This window comes from Schistocerca americana, chromosome 4, assembly GCF_021461395.2.
Source record: "Schistocerca americana isolate TAMUIC-IGC-003095 chromosome 4, iqSchAmer2.1, whole genome shotgun sequence".
Lineage (NCBI taxonomy): Eukaryota > Metazoa > Arthropoda > Insecta > Orthoptera > Acrididae > Schistocerca > Schistocerca americana.
In genome coordinates this window covers 617,329,409-617,346,016 of record NC_060122.1, presented here as the reverse complement: position 1 = coordinate 617,346,016, position 16,608 = coordinate 617,329,409, and the positions used below count along the sequence as shown (strand labels likewise).

General features: G+C 36.8%; 1 protein-coding gene across 1 annotated transcript in view; it reads right to left on the bottom strand.

Moving 5' to 3' along the window:
* Positions 1 to 9,862: 9,862 nt before the first annotated feature.
* LOC124612243 overlaps positions 9,863 to 16,608 on the bottom strand; it is a 179,550-nt gene continuing 172,804 nt past the window's right edge. The window contains exon 22 of the mRNA XM_047140318.1: positions 9,863 to 16,034. Coding sequence (XP_046996274.1) covers positions 15,936 to 16,034 — 99 coding nt within the window. The 3' untranslated portion in view covers positions 9,863 to 15,935. The remainder of the gene's footprint in view (positions 16,035 to 16,608) is intronic.

Genomic DNA, 16,608 nt, shown 5'->3' with positions numbered 1-16,608 from the left:
CTAATATAATTTCTGCTCCTGCTCAGTACCTTCATCTTTCTTTGGTTTACTCTCAGTCCATATTCTGTTCCTATTACACTGTCCATTCCATGCAACAGAGCCTATAATTCTTCTGATTTCACTGAGGATAGCAATCTCATAAGCGAATCTTATCACTGATATTATTTTGCACTGAATTTTAATCTCAGTTCTGAATCTTCTTTTACCTCTTTCATTGTTTGAATAGTAGAGGGAAAGATCGTCACTTTTGATCGGAGTACTTCTATCTGAGTCTTCCATTCTGAATATTCCCTCTCGATTCTAGTATATACTGTAGATTACCAACATTGCCGTATAGTGAATACTTATTTTGCCGCACGGAGTAGCTCCTTGAAACAAGCACGCACACTGCAAGCTGTGTGTCATATTGCATTGACCTGTTGGTAGATGACACTGTGGCGGGGAAAAACGAACTGCATATAGGGGAGGGAATGGTCCCCAAGAATAGTTGCATACTTGTGCTGATCCATTGTGCCTTCCAGAACAACGTAGGAAATGACACGAAGGCATTCTCCAGACCACAATGCTCCATCCTTCGGCCTGGACCCTGCCGGCGATTCTTGCAGCGTGTTTTGCTTTCAGACATTGCACGCTCTATATGTCAACGCCTTCTGCCTGATGGAGCATAACATGTGATTCATCTAAAAAAGGCCATCTGTTACCACTCAGTGGACATCCAGTTGCAGTACAGCTGTGCAGATTCCAGTTTTCATTGCAGAAAAAATGGATACAAATAGGTATATGTTTGTAATTGGAGTTCTAGTTTCAAAAATTTAACCAGTGAGTGGTGCTGTAAGTGTCAGAACGGATATGCAAACCAACACGCACACAGCACGTAGCTGTTTCTCAGTTTGCATCTTAGATGCCTAATATAACTGTCTCCATGAAGGACCACACATTGCTGGTAAAGCTATTTTACAAGAACAGTGACTGAGTACTAGTAGCCCTGCAGTAGTCCCGGACTCTCAAGAGTACGAAAAAGGGCATTGATCTGATGTCTGGGAAAATGATTACAAAATTTGAAAAGGTGCAATGTGGCAGAGGTAGGAACACAATCAATCCAGCGTGTCAAAGATGTGGCCACAGCATCGCAGGAGGGGTCAAGCAGTGGTGTGCAAACATGCAGTGAATAGGGAACTGCGCAAATGTAGGACATGCCTGCAAGCATGGTGCAAAAAATACTACGAAATGCTCTGCATTGCTATCCATACAAAATCACCCATGTCAAGGAGTTGCTTTCTGCTGATCTGCCAGAAAGACAAACATTTGCTATGGAATTTCTTGCTCACATGGAAGTGGACAATGAATAGCCATGGAGCTTTCTGCGTACAGACAAAACCCATTTGCAACTCTAAGGACATGTCAATATGCAGAACTACAGAATGTGGATAATGGAAAATCCATATACACATCAACCAGTACCACTTCGCTCTGCAGAGATTACTGTGTTGTGTGGGTTGACGGCATCGTTTATCATAGGGCTGTATTTTTTTGAGGAGAAGAGCCTGTGGGTCCTGTTACCTGTACTGTTACTGGTAAATGCTGGGAGTGTTTTTTGCACACCATCAGTCCCACTCTTCAATGGTGCTGATGTGTGGGTAGGATCATTTATATGCAAAACGGCGCTCCTCTATACAATGGATAGCAAGTCAAACAGCTGCTGCAGAGGCATTTTGGAAACGATTGAATTATCAGCCATCATTTCCCTTCAGCCAGGCCTCCCAGATTACCCAATCTTAATCTGTGTGACTCCTGGATGTTGAGCTATCTGAGTGATGGTGTGTTCAGTGCTCCAGTTATGAATGTAGATGAACTGAAGGCATGCATTGCACAACATGATCTGAGTGACCTTGTCTTGCACCATTCTCACAACAATTACAAACCAATGTCATTTTGATTTTTATGTGGTTTTTGGCTCCAGGACCATTAAAAACCAATGCCATTTTGCTTTTTATGCTGCTTTTGCCCCCAGGACAATTAAAAACCTATGTCATATTCTTTTTGAGTGGTTTTTGGTCTTGGGGGAATTAAAAACAATTTTTTCCCAACCAGTGTGGTATGACCTTGGCATCATGGATGGACTTACTTAACTAACTGTGCCACAGCTGTTGACTGCTAAACTTATGCAGCTATGCACATTGAATAGCTGTCATATTGTGATTCATCTGTCATCTGCAGCAAACCCCATTTACATTAAGACACTTGCAGCACCGTCTATTGGTCTAATTTCTTTTTTTTCATGACTTTCCCCCTGCGTCAATAATATGCTGTTCAAATTTGACATCATTCTGTGTAGTTGTTCTCTTTCTACAGGGTTTTGAAACTGGAATTTTAATTATGTACTTGAACACCAGAAGTCTGAACTGGATGGAAAAGTGAGGTATACCGTTTCTTTTAAAAAGTGTATGTCTAAAATTTCAGCTGAAACTGAGGAATGTAACCAAAGATATGCCACATTATAGATACGACCTGAAGAGCATATCTTGTGAGTATACAGTATAATTCAGGAACAAGTTAATGCATTAGAGTTAGAAAAAAAAAAAACCGCAAGAGCTGCTGACACAAGTAGCATACTTAGTTACATTTTCCAGGGATCATTTTGCATGACAGATCGTAATGATGTGGAATGAGTAACTTTACATTCACATCACAAATTAATTTGTGCATACGGTTCAATTTTGAACATTTATAAGTATTTTTTTTCTTTTCTTTAAAAAAAAATGATATTCAGGTGTGAGTTAGTAATTCCTAGTCACCACCTTTTATACATCACAGTAATAGAAATTCTTCAACAGAATAGAAGGAATTGTCAATGACAAACTCTCTCAGTTTGTTATCAGATTTTACTTTGCTGTCTGTCAGACATTTTATATCACTGGATAAGTGGTCAAAAATTTTTGTTGCAGCGATGTGCGCCCCTTTTTATGCTATGCTGTCAAGGAGGCAGTAGAAAAACACATTCCCAAGAAAAAGAATATCAAGAAGGCTAGATGGTTGTCGGATGAGGCATTGCAAATTGCAGAAGAATGAAGGAAAACAAAAGCCAATGGAATAGATCAGCAATGTTTAAATTAAATGCAGAGTTTTGAAAAGTAGCTACAAGAGACAAATGAAAACTGCAAAGTAGTTGAAGAGAATGGGGAAGATGAGGGATATTTACAAGAAAATTAGTGAACTTAAGGGAAAATTCCAGATGAAAATTGGAATGATAAAAGATAGAATAGTTAAGATCTAACAGAAGCAGAGTAGAAGATCCACATAAGAAACAGTTGCATACTGATGACAATGAAGATAATGTGATTTTAGCCCAGAGCCAGATATTTTCAACAGTAAAGGCAAATAGGCCCTTGGAAATCTACTGAAAGGAAGGATGGAATTCTAACAGAATTATTCAAAACAATTGGAAAGAACACAATGAAAGTGCTGCATTCAATACATCAGAAAAAATGGAGACCCCAACCCTTTCAGACAATCACATTTATCTCATAACCTAGTCATGCTTAAAATTTTTCATAATAGAGTTGTGGGCTGAGAGCTACCCAAAGAACAAACTGGATTTTGTAAAGAAAGAGGAACCAGAGATCTCATTGCCAAAATCTGATAGATGATCAAGAACGCAAGAGAATTCCAGAAAGATTTGTATCTCTGTTTTATTGATTATGCTAAAGACTTTGACTGTGTTGACCACATTAAGTTGAGGGAAGTACTCAAAAACATGGGGGTGCCAGATCACCTCTTTACCTGAGATGGAATTTATACTCGGTCAAGAAGCCTTGGTGATATCTTATATGGAGCAACTAAACGGGTCAAGATTGAAAAAGGAGTATGGCAAAGCTGCATATTGTTACCTTATTTATTCACTCTGTATGCAGAGCATATCATAAGGAATGTTGGCTTAAGTAAAGAAGAGACCGGAATTAAAATAGCTGGGATATATGCAGATGACACTAAGCTGATGGCAGAGTGAAGAAGTGCTAAGGAACCTCTTACGGAAGGTAAAAGAAGAAGGTGCAAAGGCTGGTCTAATGCTGGATGTGAAGGAAATAAAAAGTATAGCAATTACACCTAGCCCTTCATGGAATATAGGATTAGAAATAATGCAGGTGGTTCCTATACTCAATTACCTCAGCTCCCAGATTTCTACTGATTGATCAAGAGACGCTTGTTACTTGGCAGAAAGGCAATGTCCAACCTTTTTACAATGTTTTAACAAGTACAGACATAAATTTCACAACATAGATCCATGTAGTAAGGACTATGGTCTTTCCAGTTGTGATACTTGGATACTAAACCTAGACCATAAGAAAGGCTAAACAGGACAGAATAGATATCTCTGAGTTTTGGTGTTGGAGGAGACTCCTTAGCTTTCCATGGACCACAAAGAGAACAAATAGGTCACTATTATGGGAATAAAACCAGATTGCTCCTTGGAAGGTCTGATACTGAAACAAAAACTAACTTACTTTAGGCACATCATAAGAATACATGATTTGCTTGAAAAGACATTAATGCTGGAGAATATCAAAGGCACAAGGAGAAGAGAGCAGTAAAGGATGAGAAGGATTAATGGCATCACAGAAGTAATGGATTACAACCTGGAAAGTTTGTGGGAGAAAGTGCAGCGCAGAAGAAATTTGCGTGCTGTAGTTCATTGGGTCACGGAGATTTGGAATCAACCAACAAATAGAGAAACAGGATGTTAAAAGCGCCGCAAGGGAAGCGGTAGAAAGATGTGTCCAGTCTCTAGCAAATGAGATAGGAACTGAAATTGAGAGCCGCAAAGAAAAACTGAAATGCTTAACTCTGTTTTCAAATGTTCCTTTACAAAGAAGACCCCAGGAGAATTGCCCTAATTTAATACTCATACCATTGGAAAGGTGTGTGAAGCCAATATATGTGTCATTAATGTTGAGAAAAAGCTGAAATTGTTACAACTGAATAACTCCCTATGCTTCTATACTGGATTTGTGGCTGAGTTAGCCATTCTTATAACATACGAAAAACTGTGCCCAGCAGTCGGAAGAAAGCACATGTTACACCCACTTAGAAGATGGGTAGTAGAACTGATCCATGAAACTACTGTCCAGTACCCTTGACATCAATTTGTTGTAGAGTCGCAGAACATATTCTGAGCTCAAACATAAGGAGATATCTTGAATAGAATGACCTCCTCTACGCCAACCATCATGGATTCCGAAAACTTTGATCTTGTGGAACTCAAGTCACACTTTTCTCACATGACATATTGAAAGCTCAGGATCTAGCTAGTCAGGTGGATCCAGTACTTCTTGATTCCCCAAAAGTGTTAGATCAGTGTACCACACCTATGCTTATAGTCAAAAGTTCAATCATATGGGGTGTCAAGCAGCATGTTATTTTGGATGGAGAGTCATCTTCTGATGGAGAACCAACTTCAGGTGTGTCCCAGGGAAGTGTGTTGGGACCCTTGCTGTTCTATTGCATATTATTTGACCTTGCAGACATTAATAACAACCTCAGACTTGTTATGGATGAATCAGTTCCAACTAAAGGAAACAGTTCCCTCTATCTTTTAAAACTGTCATGGGTTGCACCAGCAAAGTACTCAGACAACCCGATATTAATACAGTATTCAAACCAACAAGAAATTTGGGTGACTATTTAAACATCGTGAAAGACATACACCCGCCGTCTGAAAGAAGCTGTATAAATATTCAGTCAGACTTTGATAAGATGTCAGAGTGGTGCAAAGACTGGTAACTTGCTTTAAATGTTCAGAAATGTAAAATTGTGTATGTGGGTAGATACTTCACAGAAATTCTAATCATCATCCCAAGCAGAAAAGAGGAGTGATCAAAACAATGGTAGATGGGCTAAAAGAATCTATGAACCATAGCACTGGTAAGATGAGCAAGATCATTTAAGAACAGCCTTCAAAAGCCGGCTCTAACAAAGAATTAAATAGGGCACTACATCCTAAAAGTCTAGAGTTTCTAGGAAAAGAACCAACTAAAGGAAACATTTTCCTTCCATCTTTTAAAACTGACATGGGTTGCAACAGCAGAGTACTCAGACAAAAAAAAAAAAAATGTATTAATACAGTGTTCAAACCAACAAGAAATTTGCGTGTATATTTGAACATGGTGAAGGACATACACCTGCCATGTGCCACAGTAACCATGTGTACATAGGAACTACAAAAATAAGCATTAACACCTGGCTTAAGAAAGACAAGTGTGGTTGTCACCCAGTCAAGATCGATAAATCATCAGTTGCAGATTACTACACTAAGACCACAGAAATACAAAAGCACAAAAACAATTCCAACAAAATAAGGATTGAGATTAGACAAGTTGTGGGCCTTACCGCTAAATAGAACAAAACAGGACAAACTTCATCCACAACAAGCTCCATATCATACATAAGCACAACTCCGCCATCTTAGGCAGCAGTCTGATGGTCTCATGAACCGAGCATTGTGTGAAAACATGAAAACTAGAATTATAGCCTAAAGTTGTACCAGATTTTCGAAATACCTGTACATCCATAAGTGAAATGCGACCTCCTTTATCTTCTTACATTAGAAGTAATGTCATTTACAAGATTAATGAGTTCAGATAGTTCTTTTTCTCCATGAGGCCATATAGTGAAAGTATAATCCATGTAACGAAAGCAACAAGAGAGTTTCTTCTTTACCTTGTGAAGTGCTGCTTCTTCAAATTTTTCCAAATAACAATTAAATACAAGTGCACTGAGTGGGCTCCCCACATCCACACCATCATTTTGCTCATATAACACAGGAAACCATCGAATTAGTTTCTCCAATACTGTGATTTAAGCAAGATCTAATAATTAATATGCTAGGATGTACAGAAGACCATAAAAATATAAAAGCATAAAAACAATTTCAACAGACAAGAAGACGGATTGGAATTAGACAAGTTGTGTGCCTTCCCAGAACTAAATAAAACAAACAGTGCCACTCTTCCCCACAACAAGCTCCACAGCATACATTGGCGTGAGTTCTTGACCACAGGCGGCAGTCTAATGACATCTCGAATCCTCTGTTACGTGGATACATGTAAACAGTTTGGCGTGCTGAGCTTATTTTAGTCCATAATAGCTTTCTGAATCATTAAAGCCTCTAGCCATGTCTGCAGCATTTGAAGACAAGACATTAGGCAAGAACTGTGTCTTGGACCACGGCCAAATGCCCGTGATACAAATATCAGCTATATCATCAACCAGCCGCAAACATAATCAATGGCTCCCACCAAACTGTGTCTAAGAGCAGAGTTGACCATCCAGTGGCAGAACATGGTGCTCAGCCCAACATGCTAGAGTTCAATGGCTGTTTCACAATTTGAGTAATCTGGTTCCTTCACCACAGCATCAGCTTTTCTAAAGTAAACAAATGGCAGTTATCCTTGCAAAAAATCCTTTGTTCCCATAATGCTTTTGGCCTCCCCCTCTGCAAACCCCCAGCCCGCCACCCACCTCCAGCCTGTCTCAGGACCCTAACTTACTTCATCCTGCACCCACACACTCTTCCCCAGTCTCTCCTTCCTCTGTTCTATCATTGCCTGCCAACCCACTTCCCTGTGTCATCATCATCATCATCATCATCATCATCTGGTGCTGCACAAACTCACCAGGGCTGGCACCTGTGTGTCACATCCCTTTTCTGCACCTACTGCCTCTCCCTCTTACATTCCTATCCTGTACACCTGCTACCTCCCTGCAAGCCGTCAGTCACGCTTCCCCAACCCTCCTTCCCCCTGACAAAACCCCTTGCTCTAGTCTACCTACATTACGTATTCAGCCAGCACAATGCAGCTGTTCAGGGGTGTGTGTGTGTGTGTGTGTGTGAGAGAGAGAGAGAGAGAGAGAGAGAGAGAGAGAGAGAGAGATATGATATTGTACTCGTTCTGATGTTTTAGTAGGTAAGGTGTTGTTCCTGGTGGACAGCATACCTAGGAACACGTGACATACTAACTTGAAATAGGATTAGTTTGAGAGCTATGCTTATGTGTGCGCGCGCGCACACACACACACACATACACACACATACACACACACACACAGAGAGAGAGAGAGAGAGAGAGAGAGAGAGTCCCAGTAGGAATGGTTAATATTGAGGGATATGATAGGAACGACCATTCAAAACAAAAACAGTCTACTAAACTAGGCACTAAAATGCATACCCTAAGAGCTATGAGCACCACTTCATCTTGAGTACTGTTAAACCTCTTCTGCTGAAAGCTCTTAGCTTTCATTATTTTGAGAGGTGGTAGTACGGACCAAAACGAGAAAAAATGTCCAGTAAACATGGGCTCTAAAGTGCACACCACCAGAGCTATGAGCACTGCTTCATCTTCATATCTTTTACTGAACAAGTGCTCATAGCTCTTACAATATGAATATTAGTGCCCCTGCTTACTAGTCTTTTTTTGCTTTGAATGGCCATGCCTGTAATATCCCTAAATATTGACCATTCCTCACGGGACACACTGGATATACAACTAGCTTAGCATGTTATGTTGTTCATGTTGTTCACGAATTGCCGTGTCATTTAAACTTTTCAAATTAATTAAGGTCCTAGAAGCATGGTTTTTTCAGAATGTACTTCTGACCAAAAAGCAAATCTTGTAACTGGAATCAGAGGTCTTTGTTAATCCTGCCTTTTGAGTTCTTGCGGTGATATTTACATGGAAGCTTTCATCTCATAACACATATTTCTTTAGAACCCAAATAGCATTTTTCATAGATCTAGCTTTAAAAATTCTTTAGTGGTACTTTAACACACACACACACACACACACACACACACACACTCTTTGCCTGCTGTTTTACAATCTTAATGGCTGAATTTCCAAAAACGCTAAAACAGGTATTTTTTACCAAGAAACAAATTATTAAATTCAAAGTTTTATAGCTTCAAAATTTCCTTAATAGACATTTTCAAAAAACCATTCACCCCTACTTCACCCCTTTAGGAGTGTAATTTTAAACAACCACTTAACCATTTAACTGCTCTGGATGTCTTAACACGCGCACCTTGCTACCTGTCCCTGTGTGCTCTGAACGTGTTTACATGTGCCACCAGTCGTCCTACTTGGTACTCTGAATGTGTCTACACGTAGACATGTTCAGAGTACCGGGTAGAAGGAATGGTGGTGCACGTAAACACGTTCAGAGTACACAGGGGCAGGTACAAAGGTGCACACATTGGCACATCTAGAGCAGTTTAAAGGTTAAACGAAGCCTACAGTATAAGATCAACATCCGATATAAATTTCAAGTTTCTATCTTTAGCAGTTTGGCCTGGGTGATGATGAATCAATCAGTAATGACATAAGTAATTATCAGTTTCTGTAGCCCTCAGTGTGTATCTTCCGTAGGGCTCAAAAATATTAGAATAATTACAGCATTCACAGAGGCATTTAAGCAGTCATTCTTCCTGTGCTTCATGAGTGACTAAAATGGAAAGAAATCCTAACATATGGTATCATACAATGTATCCTCTGCCATGTGCTTCACAGAGCATTTGCAGAGTATGCATGTACAAGAAGAGTTTGTTGTAAGTGTATTTTATTGAAGCAGCCAACAATGGTTGTTTCTGCTTGTTAATGTCAGCTTGACTTGTTCTACTTCCCTGAAGGCTCTCCAGGATTTACAGAACAGGGTGTGTGAATTCATAAGCATTCTGACACAAACTCTATAGATATTATGACAACATAACATTCTATTGTAATATGTTCAATATACATTGTATAACTTATTAATTCACTAATTTTATATTGTATCATGGCTAATATACTCAGACACAAAAAACTGACAAGTATAAACAATCAAGACATTTTATTTTTAAATGATGTATTATGAAAAAACAAATTTGCTACACTATTACACTTATGTAGTTCTGTAAGTATCAACTTTGGTTATGTAGTTCCTAACTGCTATTACATCACTGAGGTATAAAATAAAACATTTATCTTATCACAACATTACAGAGCAAACTCAGAGGAGGAAAAATGATATGCTACTGGGTTCCAATGTACCACTTTTAACACTTGTACAATCATTTAATACTTCTGCTACACAGAATCTGGAGAAGACATTATTAAACAGGAAAGGGAGGCTGATGACAACAGCTAATTCACAAAACAAAAACGTGCTAGGTTATTGCATGTCTTGATGGAAATACAAATCAATCTTAAAACACAATTTCACATAGGATGCAGACATATTTTCAGTACAAGTTCATGATGTTATGTAAATGCTTTTGCTTCTATGTTAAATTTTTGACACATATATATTTTTTCTTTAATTGTCTTACAATGAACTTCTGGATAGGATATGGAGACAGATCATCAATTAGAGTACAAATGGTAATGAGGTACAACTGTACAAACAACATATTGTAATGAAAGATAAAAGCCTGAAAATGCAAAATAAAAGAACAGCAGAATTCATATTAAATAAACTTTTGGTTACAATTTCTCAAAATTTGTTTTCCACCAGATATTTTATAGTAGAAAAGCTGGAACTTGAAATGACTATTCCTTCACAAAAAAGTAAAAAGTATAGTGATAAAGCAGTCATACAAAATTTTTGGCCATTTATGTCACTGTTTAAACAGACAAAACTAAGGTGCTAAACATTTACAATTCAATCAAAAATGTTTTATAACAGTCAAATTTTCCAACCCGTCCTTAAGTAAAGCATTAATGTATGCCTGCATCATATGGAACTTCATGTATAAACAAAATAGCAGCTGATCACAAATTATGATGTACTTTTCTATTAAGCACAAGAATTAGTGAAAACATTAATTGTGCATAAATAAGTTAAATAAAATAAATATAAAAAAGCTTACAAGTAATTTTTCATTTGTAATTTCTGTACATATAAATTACTTTTTCCTTAAAATACCACATTGTGCTACATTAGTAAAACTTTAATCCAAATGATATACATGTCTGAAACGTTGTCAATAAATACAATGATGTTTCATCAAAAATATTAAACAAACAGTACATATTTCAATTCTGTACAAAAAGCAGATTGAAATACTTCATTAAAACAAATCACACCTGTCATTGCAAAAATAAATAACCAGTATTATTAAAGTTTTTTATATACTGTTCCTATTTATGTTCTTATGTGAACTAATATTCAATACACGAACAGACTAAGAAACCAAATCAGAAAATTTAGATTTATGCATTCTGAATGCAGATACTCTTTTCACAATTCTTTTAAAAGCTAATGGCAGTGATAATTTTGTTCAACCCGTTTTTAAAAACATTCAACATTCTATGCATCCTTACATTGTAAGTTTTTTTTATGGCATCACCAAGATATAAATTTCTTCAACACAACAATTTTAGTTTTACATTTTCCATATGCAAAAGAGTTGTATGTTACAACCATATAACAATACACTATAGTATTTTTTTATGCAACACTATTTGCATGGCACATAGCAAACTGTATCATAAAAATGAAAAATATTTCACTACAAATTTTAAAATCTTTTTTTTGTGCGAAACTTTCTTCTGAACACTCAAAAACTGTACCTTAAATGCAATGATAAACAGGGAGATTTAGCAAATTTTTCGGTCCACATTAAATTGCAATCTTGCAGATGTGTATAATATAGAAACAACATATTTGTGTACCTTGCTGACAGATCATCAGATACAAAATTATAAATCTACATTACAAATACTGAATAAATAATAATTAAAAACAACAATAACAATAACACAAACACTAAATTTTTTGAGTATTAAGTACAATAATCAGATGATCCTTTTCTAAGCAACACAGTTTTTGGCAGACATGTACAGAACTTTCACAAGATATCTTCTTTATGACAGAGAAATAGGAGTCTTTGACAAATACACTGTGGAACTTGTTCTGTCAGACAAGTAATCAGATAGTTATCAAGAATTGTATTTCCATTGTTGTTTCATGCTCACACAAGGGACTTTTCAGTAGTGCTTGTAGAAAGTGTTTCACACCTTCCCACAAATATTTGGTTGCCTTTGTATCTCATCCTAATACATAATATTCTGAATGAATCGCATTGGGACACCCTCAGATTAAAAGTCAGACAGAGGGTTAAATGAGTTGATAAAATGAACACCAAAGTAAAAGATGAAGACTAATGAAATTTAAGACTAATATACAACAACTATAATATGGCTGTCAAAAATGTAAAGGCAAAAAGTACTGAGAAATAAGCTTTCAGTAAGTTCCAAGTTTCGGGGTTTTCAGGCAAGTTAATGTTGCCATTTTCCTTCCACAATATTCTGACAGCTTCCCCAGCCATCTTTGGTAGCAGATCTCGCTGGTTGCTGTTTGAACTCCAACTACACTGTGAATGGACCATGCTGTCCTTGGCCAAAGTATAACAGAAATTTAGGACTGACCAAAATAGCTATGCCAAAACATAAAAAATCTGCACTCTACATCTGATGAAGACAACTAAGGAAGCTATCAAAATACTGTGAAAGGAAAATGACGTTAACGTGACTGCAAACCCAGAAACTTCGAAATAATCAATTTAGCTGAGAAAATCTGTGTAAGATTACAAGGTTTTTCTGAAGGCAGTTCTTACATTTGAAGTAACAGGCAAGGCACAATAAAAGAAAAAGTTGAGAAAAGATGTGTAGCTGGTAGAGGGTAGGAAAAGTTTACCTAGTTTGGGACAAGAAAGATCTGTGCCCTGTGCCCCCCCCCCCTCCCCCCAACTTACTGCCATTTTTGTCTTGTCTTTTGCTACAACCAATGTGTTCACTTGTTCTCGAATTCTGATGTCTTTTGTTTCACACCATCTGTCCTAGATATTGCAATTTTTTCATTTGTTACATACAAGTGCTGATTTCATTGTTACATATTATTAAAGGTAAAGCTCACCAAATATTACATTTAGGTTTGAGACTGTCCAGTCCAATTCCTATGATTTCCACTGTCTACAGGTCATGAATTGCAAATCAACATTATATAACAATTAATTATGAAATCAAACAGCTCTAAGGAAGACAATACAAAGAGCAATTCAGTTGTTGTTTGCTACATCCCTTTGCTCCAAAGAATGAATATCATTATTCAAACAATATATACAATTGGTAAACATGGAGCTAGTGGTCAAAAGTTTAGAATTGAACCCAAGACAGCAGTGAGGTGCAAGATCATAACAGTGCTTCCACACAACAATGTATGGTGGAAGATATATGGAGATGCTGTATGGTCAGTGACTGCTCACTGTGACAACATTGCTTTATGCAGAGTGATGCTCACAGCATTTCTCAAATAAAGCTCACTAGTGGTTACACAACTATTTTCCAGATCAATGGGCCTGCAGCCATGGCACACACAAATGACCAGCTTCAACCCACATGTAATATGTTGTAATTTTATTCTTTGGGGGTGGATGAAGGAAGAGGTTTGCCATCAGGCACCAAGACATGGATGAAATGGAAGTAACAATCATCACTGTACCCTTGAATGATCTGTACCACACATGTTGATAGCAACACTTGAAAGTCTACTGAACCAGCTATAAAAACATGATGTCAGTACTGGCCTTATGTAATAATTTAGCTGGCATCATACAAAACCTGAATGTTACTATGCAATGACCAAGTTTTAATGTAACCATTTAATTCATAATAAATTATTTGAAAATAGGGAGTAACTTATCAAACACCTTGAACACGGCTAATCCTATACACCATTCAACTTACAAAAAGCAATTCGTCCTACACAAAAATATAAATTTGTATATGAAAAAAAGGTAAGAAAAATTTCAGAATAAGAAAGTATATAACTAACTATAAGCAATATAGGATTGGTTTTTCAACATGTCATTCTAAATAAGAACATTGAAAGAATATTCATCTTAAATGGATTCTCAATGACCATGAGCATAAAAGAGATTCAAAATATATGTGTGAGCATGAAACAATGGAACACATAAACCTTATGTGAGTAAAGTAATAAGTAGAACTTTAAAGCTTTTCCAGATCGTACATCTAACTTTATGGATACCATACCTATAAGGAACGCTGCAATATCATGGAACACATCCAGATACTGCATGGAAAACTAGTCTTTGTATGAAGATGTTGGAAGCATTTAAAATAATCATTTATCCGATACTGACTGACAATTACCCAAGAAACAACTATCAAGAAACAGTCACATGAAAAAAAGGTCATATTTAATACTTGTCAAATAAAACAAAGGCAGGAAAAAATGAAAGTGAATTGTGACAAATGATGTAAAGTATACAATAGTAATGAGGACATCCATATATCCGAAACAATAGAAGCACTTATTTCTAGCGATACTATTACTGCCAAAACCACGTCACTCACAAAGTATCAGTTTCAACATGGAACTTTCCATAGGGAAGACTAGATGTGTCAAATAGGGAAGGAAGAATGAAAAGGAAGTGAGGGCAAAGAAGCCATATCAGTCATAAAGAATGCAGTGAAGGTTAATACAATGAAGTGAAAATGATAGTTAAAATGCAGTATAATTCATATGACAGTGGGATGAGGGCAAAGTGCTAAAACTATTTCAGGGCTCACTAGCTGTAACAGCTATTGACGGAAGCTACAGTTGTGCTTCACTGTGTGTCCTAGACAATTCAATACTAAGATAAACAAATAAATACTGTGGAATGCTATGGCTGTCATTTTAGGTGTGTTCACCTGTCATTTTTACACATCGGCAGATGTGACAAATATTTAGCACTGTCATGTATATGCATATCTACATGTAAGCTTATCTTTAAAAATGCTGTGATGTTTCTGTCAAATTATAAAACAGCCCAAGGTATCTGAATACCTGTGGGGTATTAGTTACAGTAGCAAATAATTACATATTTTATTTATCGCAATCAGAAATTAATCACAATAAAATACTATATAGAAATATTTACTGATATAAAGAACAACTATATTGTTGGCAATTAATCAAATAAATTTTTCTTATGGTACTACTGTCCACTGTCACTAACACATCTGTTAGAAATTAGTTCCTGTGAAGCCAATGTAAGCAGTGCCAATTAATTTTACATTTCCAAAGAAAAGTAGGGTTATATCAAAAATGTTAAGAAATTGGTCACTCAACCCAGTGGATGCAAGCCCACTTTTCTTTGTCATTTTCATTTATTTATTTTCTTCTTTTATCCCTTGGCAATACACGGAGTCGAAAAATAACAAAATTTGTTATCCCTTTCTGAAGATTGCCAAACATGTCACAATTTCTAAAATGTGTAATAACACTTGCCTAAATACCTTCACATAGTATTTTATTGTGATCTTTGCTACAATGAAAGCAGACTGAGCACTCATAACTCAGTACTGTTTATGGGAAGTGGTTGATAAGTAGACCTGATAACATATTATACTTGACTAAATGTTACTGTAGGACTTTGATCCAAAATGGAAGCTGTTTGGGTACAGGAGCGTGTTACATAATATGTTCTACCACAAGGGAAACATTACAGTAACATCTGCCCAATGACTCTGCTATGTTTTGTTTGCAGTACTGGTACATATGAGTAATGGAATGCTGAAGCAAGCTGACTTCTGGTAACAGAGAAAACTTTCAATGTCAAGCTCACCCCTTGACATTTTTGTAGAAAAGACAACAACAGCATTGAAACTGGAGAGTATTAAGATACTTGACATGATCACAAAACTAATGGCAAGGCTAAAATGATCTACTCTAGGAAAAGCACAACATACACACATCCTGGAAATAATACTACAAAACAAAAATTTCACAAATGGACTACTATCAGGGATTCAGCAAGCAAAAGACATGTAAGTAATACAACTGACTGATGCCTAATGGTTGATATTTACAAGACTGTAAGAAATTGGAGTGACTAGTTATTTCTGAGATGGAGCACTATGTTTTGGCTGACTTTTCCGGTGACTTTTTGCATCTATTCTATCTTGTAGCTTCTGAACCAGTTCATGCAGCTCAGACTGAAAAAGAAAACATTCTATAAGTTTTCTGTGAGTAACAAAATTATATAAGACATTTTTAACAAGTAAATGTATGTCAAACAAAGAAAAAATTTATGTTTTTGCCCTGTATTCTAAGGCACTTACAGACTTAAAGGAGGCTTGATATTGTGACTTTAAAAAAAGCTGGATCTTATTAGTGCTTTCTGTAAGACATAAAGAGAAACATTTTTGTTATGTGACATAAATATCATAGGTGTACCGTTTCCCAGGTGTCCTTCAAGGGTTTGACACAAAGTTCACAGCTGTTTTGACTGCTACGTGTACAACATGTTGACACTGGAGTCAAATTTGCAACACAATTATACCTTATTGGTAGTAAGGGTAAGATTTCATTACTGACAACAGTGTCCATGTTCCTGGATATACAATAACATTATTACTGCTTTTGTTATGTTGTGTTTACATGAAAGTTTCTACTGATGTTTGCAGTTTCTTGAGGGCTGATTACACTCTAACCAAGTTATGGGGAGGCAAGGTGCAACAGTAGAGCAGCAAGCTATCTGTACGCAGAATATTTTCCATGAAAGAGCTT